Source organism: Rhinopithecus bieti, unplaced genomic scaffold (genome assembly GCF_001698545.2).
Source record: "Rhinopithecus bieti isolate Rb0 unplaced genomic scaffold, ASM169854v2 scaffold_11744, whole genome shotgun sequence".
Taxonomy (NCBI): domain Eukaryota; kingdom Metazoa; phylum Chordata; class Mammalia; order Primates; family Cercopithecidae; genus Rhinopithecus; species Rhinopithecus bieti.
Genome location: NW_016807094.1, coordinates 653073 through 662149, shown reverse-complemented (window position 1 = coordinate 662149; position 9077 = coordinate 653073). Strand labels below are relative to the sequence as shown.

At 50.6% G+C, this 9077-nt stretch overlaps 1 protein-coding gene across 2 annotated transcripts; it reads right to left on the bottom strand.

Moving 5' to 3' along the window:
* Positions 1 to 2825: 2825 nt before the first annotated feature.
* KRT35 (keratin 35) lies at positions 2826 to 7242 on the bottom strand. 2 transcript variants are annotated; one of them, XM_017880146.1, is made up of 8 exons: positions 6729 to 7242; positions 5815 to 5897; positions 5463 to 5619; positions 4790 to 4951; positions 4374 to 4499; positions 3653 to 3873; positions 3182 to 3335; positions 2826 to 3072 (listed from the first exon to the last, which is right to left on the bottom strand). In XM_017880146.1, exons 1-7 carry the CDS (start codon positions 7197 to 7199, stop codon positions 3188 to 3190), a joined length of 1368 nt encoding a protein of 455 aa, XP_017735635.1. In that variant the 5' UTR covers positions 7200 to 7242; the 3' UTR covers positions 2826 to 3072; positions 3182 to 3187. The 2 variants fall into 2 exon arrangements, with proteins under 2 accessions (XP_017735635.1, XP_017735634.1); XM_017880145.1 differs by having other exon boundaries at positions 2826 to 3078; positions 3186 to 3335.
* Positions 7243 to 9077: the final 1835 nt, after the last annotated feature.

The following is a 9077-nucleotide window of genomic DNA, read 5'->3' as shown; positions in this document are numbered from 1 at the left end:
CAGGTTTAGGAAGAGAAGAGAAAGGGATGCAAAGAATCCAGGAGGAAGGGCCTGTTTGAACAAAAGCAGATAGGATATGTGTCACAGCCTGGCCCAGCACTGTCTCCCTCCATTCATTCCCCTGCAGAAAACCAGGGGCTCTTTCTTTGGGGGGGAAAAAAAAAAAACTCCAGAGAAAAGACTTACAGAAACTGAACTGAGGTGGTTGTACCATGCAAAAAGCCAGTTTGCCAACCTGCCCATTCACATAGCACCTTCTATCAGCTTTTTAGTGTCTCATCATAAAATATAAACAAAAGGATGACCAGATACTTGAAGGACGTTTCCGATATTAAAGACAAAGTAAAACAAGCAAACAAACAAAGCAGTAAAAGAAGAAATTGAAGAAAACAGAAACAATGCAGAATCCAAGACTATATATATATTTTTTTTTTTTTTTAAATAACCTCAGAGTGGGAGAGATGTATATCCATGTAGCAGTTATAGCTTTGAAACAAGAACTAAATGTTATAAAACAGGAACAAACAGAGAAGAAAAAAAAATGACTTTTTGGGAAAAAATATAACAAATTTAAAATTTAGTTCAAAAATTTGAAATTGAAAGAGAGATAAATGGCAGAACTGAGAAAGTCAAAAGCACAATAGGGACCAGACCTGGTGGTGCTAGGGTCTATGTCAGAGCTGCCCTGAGCCCCATGCACTCCCAACTGTGTTGCCAAAAGGTCCTCCACCAGACAAATGACCTCTCAACCCTGGCTGCATGTTCAAATCACCCAGAGAGCTTTCAAAAATCCCAGTACCAAGTCATGTCCCAGACCAACTAGAGCAGAATTTCTGGGGCTCAGAGCAGACATCGGTATTTTTTAAAGCCCTCCAGGTCATTCCAATGTACAGGCAAGGTTGAGAACTTGTGGTTGAATGGAAACAGCGTTATAATTAAAAGCACAAGCAAATGAAGTAAATAATAATTAGAAGTAGGATTACACATGATTTAGTTGGCTACATCTTGGAGGAAGCTAGGATGGGTTTGGAAAGGGTGTGTGCCACAGAGAACGCCATAAAGAACAGCGTGGCCTACACACAGCAGAGTTAACTGGAGCCCATGTGCTCCAGACAACATCCACATGCTGCTGGCCGTAAGGCTCCCCGCTGACTTAGAGTTGGAATTAGATAATGAAGCATGTAACTGCGTATTCACTTTAGCTGGCTTGGTTTACTGGGAAGGACATGTCAGAAATGAAACCCTGGCCAGGGAAATGTGGATGCCCGGCCTCGCAGCAATCCAGCCGTCCAGCTGGAAGAGAGAGTCGGTAGTGATGACCCATCTTCAAATGCCCTGCATGTGCTGGGCAAAACATTCTTGGTCTCACTTCACAGCATCAGTGTCATGTTCTCTATTTTACTGAGGCTCACAAAGGGACAATGACCTGCTAAAACTCCCACATGTAGTTAGTGGTGGGTGGGGATTTGAACCCAGGTCCATCTGACTCCACATTCAGAGCCCACGTTTGTTGCACTAATGTCGAGATCCCCTTCAGCCAGTCTCCTGACACCACTGAGATGGAAAAGAAAAAAAGTAGCAAGTGAGCATCCATCTTGTCCCATCTCAAGGCCCCCCTCCTACACAGACCAGTCCTCCCCTGGTAGCTAACACACCTCCTGGCACAGGGGGATGCTTTGTAAGGGTTTGTTGAATTAAGTGAATGATCCTGAGGTGACCACCCCTTTCAGGTGCCTAAGCCTCACCAAAATTAGCCAAGGAATTCCAAAAAGACCAACATGGATGTGGTGCCAGATGCCAAGAGCAAGGTGGGGCTGGGAGCAACCAAAGGCCCAGGCCCTCTTTGCAGGAGGCTAGAAAGGAGAGGATTCTGTGTTCAAATCAGAATGAACTATATCAGATGTCCTTAAGGGACTAGGGTCTCCGGTTTGCCTTGGTCAGCATCTTCCGGCCACCTGCTCTCCCCTTGGACGTGCTACAGCTCTCTTAACATCACTGAAGCTCCTTAGCAGGTACTCTCAGCATCTTATGAGGGGCACATGCCAAATGGGAACACACATCTTCATTTTTAGTTTAGAAACTTTGGTCTTGGCCCTTCTCCCTTTCCCACTGGGATTAATGGAACTTGCTATTTGCCTTGCCTGTTTGGGGACGACATTCTGGACACAGATGACAGCCTTTGGGTCAAGCTGCTGGGAGCTCTCACACCCATCTGAGGAGGGCTCGTTGTACATCTCGCCAGATGCCAAGAGCACAGGAGCACATGCATGAGCCTCCTAAGGACAAGAGCCTTAGCATTCAGGATGGAAGCCCTGAAGGTGAGTGCACTCTCTGTCTCCTGCTTATGATGGGCTGTGGGTTATTAAGGGGGTTGCTGAACTTGGAGGGCTGCATGAAAGGGCTGCAATGGAAGGGGGCTGATGTAAATGCACCCCTAAAAGTACCCTGGGAGGGAGACACCCTGTCACCGGTCTTACAGGGACCACAGACAAGAGGCTGATAAAGTAGCCTAAAACCCTCCCTGTTAAGCTGATCTCAGTTTCCATCTCAGTTCTGTCCATCCCACTCTGGGATCCCCAGGTGACCACGTATACTAAGAGGGATTACGAAGAGTCTGGAAACACCTGGCACCACACTGGAATTTTGGAGAAAGGTCTTCATCGGGGAAGCCAAGCAAAAGCTCTCACTGTAGGCCTCTACCCACCCCAAACAGGTGCACAGTGACCCTGTCATCCAAAGGGTCATACTTGGTCACATCTCTCCCATGAGTCTGCCCAACAGTCACCCCCTGAACACAGCAGAGACAAAAGCCAACAACACCAGAATGGTGCAAGTTAGGCATCAGGGGTCTGAGCAAATGCACTTTATTGTTCTGCCAACAAAAGCCCTCTACTGCATTTCAGAATCCACTGTAACAGTACCCAGAAGGAAAACCTGACCCAGGAGGCAGCCTGAGAACAGAGACACCATTGAAATGATGAGGAGTTGAGACCTTTGGGGGCAGCCAGCCTTTGTGACAGGCTCTGAGAAACTAAGGCATGTATTTGCAGTGAGCCTTTTCAGGGCCAGACCCTGGGCCTGGGCTCTGCCTGAAGAGAGGGGATTTGGGGCTACAAGGGTTAAGGTTGGGTAGAGGCCAAGTTCAAGCCCTAGAGACGATGGCCATGGCCTTCTGGGTCACCCACTCTCAGAACCGGCCCCCTGGGCAGGGCACACAAATGGGGCGGGGGCTACAGGTTAGGCGGGCTGCACTAGGACCGCAGGAGGCTGCAGGAAGACAGGGAAGGCATGACTTGGAGGGTGAGTAGTCAGGTGCACATGAGTTACAGGGGAGCCTAGAAAAAAGAAAACAGTCAGATTACTATGATTTTCCAGTTGCTATTTGCAGTAACTCAACGTAGATCCTAGACTATGCAAATTGGGAAGCACCCTAAAAATCACCTGATCCTGCCCCCTTGTTTTACCAAAAGGGAAACAGGCCCTGAGAGGAAAGGGGGCTTGCTGGAGTCACGTGATGAGTTTGCAGGAAGACCAGAAGTAAGAGACCAGGATTCCAGACTCTGGATGCCAGGCTCTTTCTAGGCACCATGCCGTCTTCCCAGAACTTGATAGGTTGCAGTGAGAAGACCAGAGCACATGCAGTGATACTCACTTGCTGTCCTCACTCTCCAGCAGGCCCTGGTATGTGTTGATCTCACACTCTAGCCGGGCCCGGACGTCCAGCAGCACCTGGTACTCCTGGTTCTGCCGCTCCAGGTCAGCCCGGATCTCGGCCAGCTGGGTCTCCACGTTGGTAATCATGCACTGCATCTGGGCCAGTTGAGAGGTGTAGCGGGCCTCTGTCTCTGCCAGGGTGGATTCCAAAGCATCTCTCTATGAGGGCAAGGGTTGTGTAAGGAGGAAAAAGGCTAGAGGTCAGAGAAGGAGCAAGGAGGATTCATCCAGGTCTCAGTGAGGCCTCAGAATCCAAGAATGGAAGCTCGGAGAATCAGGGTGTGAGCTAGGATGAACCACAATCAGACATCTCACTTGAGATGAGCTAATTAGCACCTGTGGCTTCTTTGATCTAGAGAGCATCTCCCTGTTACTGTCATCTCTGAGTAACTGATAATTACTCAGAAGATGTATCTGCTTACACAAATATGGGACCTACTGCCTGGACATGTCAGTTGCTACAGGTCTCTTGTCTTTTACCACCGGGGGATTCATGATTCGGGCTGGTCCCTCATTCCCTCTTTTCTGCATGGAAAACCCCTGGTGCTCAAGAACATGGACCCCTGGAGCCTGCCTGTGTGGTCAAAGCATGGAAGCTGGGAAGCTTGTGTTCTCCCCGGCTTGGTCCAGAGGCAGCTCCACCCTGCCTTGGGACTCACCATGCTGTGCTGGGCCTGCAGCTCAATCTCTAGGGTGTTGACTGTCCGTCTCAGCTCGATGATCTCTGCCTGGCAGGACTGCACCTGCTCTGAGCTGGAAACCACCTGCTGGTTCAGCTCCTCAGTCTGAAACATACATACACAGGACCTGGTCAGCAACACTGGGAACTTGGCTTCAGAGAGCTACAGAGGCCAGTTAGAATCATGAGCCAAGAAGGACCTTCACAGTCCCCTAGTCCCACTCATTTATTTTATACTGGAGGACATTGCTGCTCAGAGGACAGCAACCTGCCCAAGTGGCACAACAAGGTCAAAACAGAGATGAGACTCAAAGTTAGGTTTCTTGATTCAGAGCCCCAGGGTCACCTCTGTGTGAGCCACCATGTACCCCTGTTGCACAGACTGTTTTTACCTACCTGGGTGTCAAACCAGTCTTCAGCATCCCGGCGGTTATTCTCCACCAGGGTTTCGTACTGGCACCTCATCTCATCCAGAACTCGGTTCAGGTCAACAGGTGGGGCAGCGTCCACCTCAACATTGAGCCGGTCACCAAGCTGGCAGCGCAGTGAGTTCACTTCCTATGGCACAGACCAGGGTCAGTACTAATTCCCAGAGGGCTGCCTCCCAGGTTCAACTCCTTCTCATGTTCACCTCCTTCCCATGTTCACCTCTCCCCCATGCTCACCTCCCCTCCGTGCTCACCTCCTCCCATGCTCAACTCCTCCCCATGCTCACCTGCTTCCCCATGCTCACCCATTCCCCATGCTCACCTGCTCCCCATGTTCATCTCCTCTCCATGTTCACCTCTCCTCCATGCTCACCTCCTCAACATGCCCACCTGCTCCCCATGCTCACCTCCTCCTCCCCATGCACACCTGCTCTCTCACATTCACCTCCCCCCCATGCTCACCTCCACCTCCCCATGCTCACCTCCTCCCTCATGCTCACCTCTTCCTCCCCATGCACACCTGCTCCCTCATGTTCACCTCCCCCAATTCTCACCTCCCCCCATGCTCACCTCCTCCCCATGTTCACCTCCTCCCCCAGGCTCACCTGCTCCCCCATGCTTATCTCCTCCCACATGCTCACCTCCTCATGGTTCTTTTTCAGGCAGAGCAGCTCCTCCTTCAGGGACTCTACCTGGGCCTCCAGGTCAGACTTGCACAGGGTCAGGTCATCCAGGATCCTGCGCAGGCCGTTGATGTCCGACTCCACCAGCTGCCGCAGGGACACCTCCGTCTCATACCTACAGGCATAGAACAGGGCACCTGCATCCGCATTTCCTTTTTCCATCTAAATCAGGCCTGCCCTCAGACTGGCCAGGTGCTGTGAGTCTTGCTTTTATGCCTCAGTGACAGAGTACAGCCAAAACCCTGAGCCCAGGCATCACCTGTGTCCAGTTCTAGCGGCCCCCAACCACAGGACAAGCAGGACAACTCACTTGGTCCTGAAGTCATCTGCGGCCAATTTGGCATTGTCAATCTCCACCACCAGCCTGGCGTTCTCAGCCTTGCTGCACAGGGTCTGGGGATATAAAGAAGCTATTTCATTGCAAGAAAGGACATTCCATTTGTTGGAGCTCCCTAAGGCTGACAAGGGCTGCCTCTGGAGAAAGGAAGTCACCCATCCTCCACCTCTGCTAGTCCATGGGTATTGGAGGGTTGTGGGCAGCCTCTAGGGATCAACTATGGAAAGTCCAGGGTTTCTTCCAATGCAGTGTGTCTGTGACCTGTGACCCAGGTTAGATAGCTGCATGAAAATGCAACAGGAAAGGCCTGGCATGATGAACCGAACCTTCTTCCTATCTCCCTGTCGCCCAGGCCTACTGGGGGCCCAGGGCAGTTCATTGCCAACAATGTATTCCAGGATTCTGTGGTCATAAATGGTCCCTCACAGGAGCCAGCTGTAACTTTGGGCCAGGCAAGAAGCAGATACAGGCCCTTGGCAAGAAGGAAACTCCTCTGGCAGGCATTTTCATCCCTGAGTTACTTATGGGAAGCCTGAACTGCACTAAATACATCAAACCCAATCTCCTGACTTTAAATAAAAGAGGAAATGAAGACTCAGAGGGGTGGGCAATAGTACCAAAGGTCACAAAGTTCATTCACAGACCCGATGTTCAAGCTCTGGCTCCAGTAACTGCCATCTGGGTCACTTACCCAGCCTGAACCTCAGTGTTCTCATCTGTATAATGGGCTAATGATACCTCCCTCAAAAGGTTATTGGGAGGAGCAAATGAAACCACAGAGGTGAACATGCTTGGTGACTTTCAACATGCCCTGTGGGAACAGAACTATCAATGAATACTGGTGACACCAAGTTCCTGGGAATCCAAAGCCACTCTGAACCTCTTACCTTCTTCTGGAGTTCCTCAATGGTCCGGAAGTAGGACTGGTAGTCGGGGCACATGTAGGGGACCTGCTGCTCACACCACTCACGGATACGGCTCTCCAGGCTGGCATTCTCCTGCTCCAGCTGACGCACCTTCTCCAGGTAGCTGGCCAAGCGGTCGTTCAGGGATTGCATGGTCTCCTTCTCATTGCCAGTGAGGATGCCCTCCCCAAACCAGCCCCCACCCACGCTGTAGCTGGTAGTGAAGCCTCCGACGGGGAGGCAGAGAGTAGGGAGGCAACTGGTAGCCCTGTAGCTGCTTCTGCCCACACCCGCTGAGCAGGCAGAGAAACTTCTGGCCCCACGGGAGAGACTCGGGAGCTTGCAAGAGCTGCTGGAGTACATTGCAGACACACGAGTGGAGCCCCCACTGGCCCCTCCTGGGCTCTTGAGAGACCCAGAAGAGAAGCCCGCCTTGAGGCATTTGGAAGCCATGGCCCCTGCAACTCAGATGCAATCGATAGGTCTCTGAGACCAGACACCCCAAAGCAGAGAAGCAGCTCCTTACCCCAGATTTATATCTCTGCCCCAGTGGGCGTTGGTTGGCCTTTACAAAGTGTTTTCTCCTCATTAAAGTTAACACCACTTTCTTTTAAAACCCCTCATTAACCTGTTATTTAGTTTCCTGTGAAAATTTACCAGTCTCATAAAATAGGAGCCCCGTTGCTATGTCAAGACTCACCTCCACCACCCCACATCACTGGCAAGACCAAGTCCCCATCAGTTCTTCAAAGGGACCTGTCATCTGAGCCCAGACCTCAGCCTCCGCATTAAGCAGGCGTGGGAGTTCAGCCACTGTCTTGACTTTCTCCGACTTTGACTTCTTTTATGGGCCCGAGGGAGTAGAGGAGGTCTCTGGGGTGCTCCCAGGAGATGGAAGAGTAAACTTGGTTGTTGAGGCTCTCGAATTGGCCCAGAAAATATGACTAGGGTGACCAATTTTCTTGGTTTCCTCAGGCATTTTCTGGCTTTAGTTCCGAAAGTTCCATATGCCAGGAAACCCTCAGTCCTGGGCAAAATGGGGCAGCTCGTCACCCTAGATACTGCAGAGCCCTGATGGACACTTCCCTGCTCTTTCCCTTGCCAGGAAGTCTGCCCAGGTTATAGAGCCTAACTTCCAGCCACAATGCCTAGAGGTCAGTTAATTGGACACCTGCCCATGATGACATCTAGGAGGGCGTGTCTTCCCCAGTCCTGGTTGAGAAATGGAGAAGCCCTTCCTTCTGGCTGCCTGAATTGGAGCTCTTTTCACACAGCCCTATCAATAACCCAGCTGATGGTAGCAACCATCATTCACTGAGCATTTAGTACCTACCAGCCCCCACACTAATCTGTCTCTATGTATTCTCTTATTCAGTTCTCACACAACTTCATGAGATTGGCATCACCAATAGCCCATTAAATAGAGGCGGCTTGGACTGTTGCAGGAGCCTGTCCCAGATCACAGCTGAACAAGCATCTGTACAACTGTTCAAGGCATGCTATCTTAAGACCCCACACACACTGTGCAACACAGTCATGGATAGAAAGGTGCTGACTCCTGCAGAAGGAGCCAATGGTCAAAGTGGAAAATGGCTTAACTAAGGTCCACACAGACTTCCCAGTGAGGCTATAAAGTCCAGGGCTTCCAGCTCAAACCGCAGGCCCACCCCACTGCCTCTAAGGGCCCAGTCCTGGTCAGGCCTTCCCTCTGGAGCCTGGGCCCTGCTCCAGCCCTGCTGTGCCCTCCCAGCTCTGAATGCCCAAGGCCGTGACTGTCGGTGGATTTCCTGGTCTCCAATTGACTGACATCTGATTGCCTTGTGTTTCCGCCCTATTTTCCCAGGGAGACTGTAAGCATGGGGGCAAGGACTGACCTTGTACTTTTTTTGAAATCTCTGTAGTGTTAAGCACAGTGCTGGGCTTCTAGATGTCTATGAATTAACTAATTAATTAAGTGATTTTCCCGTGGTGAATTGTGTTAAGAAAGGAAAGAAAGAATGGAAGGAAACAAAAGAGAGTAGGGAGTGGGGAAAGGAAAACACAGTCAGTCTTACCATTCCTACTTTTTTTTTTTTTTTTTTGAGACAGGGTCTCACTCTGTTGCCCAGGCTGGAGTGCAGTGACACTATCTCGGCTCCACTGCAAGCCCTCCAACTCCCAGGTTTACGCCATTCTCCTGCCTCAGCCTCAACGAGTAGCTGGGAACTACAGGCACCTGCCACCAAACACCCAGATAATTTTTTTTTTTTTTTTTTTTTTTTTTTTTGTATTTTTAGTAGAGACAGGGTTTCCAACCGTTGTTACCAGGGTGGCTCTCAGTCTCCTGACCTT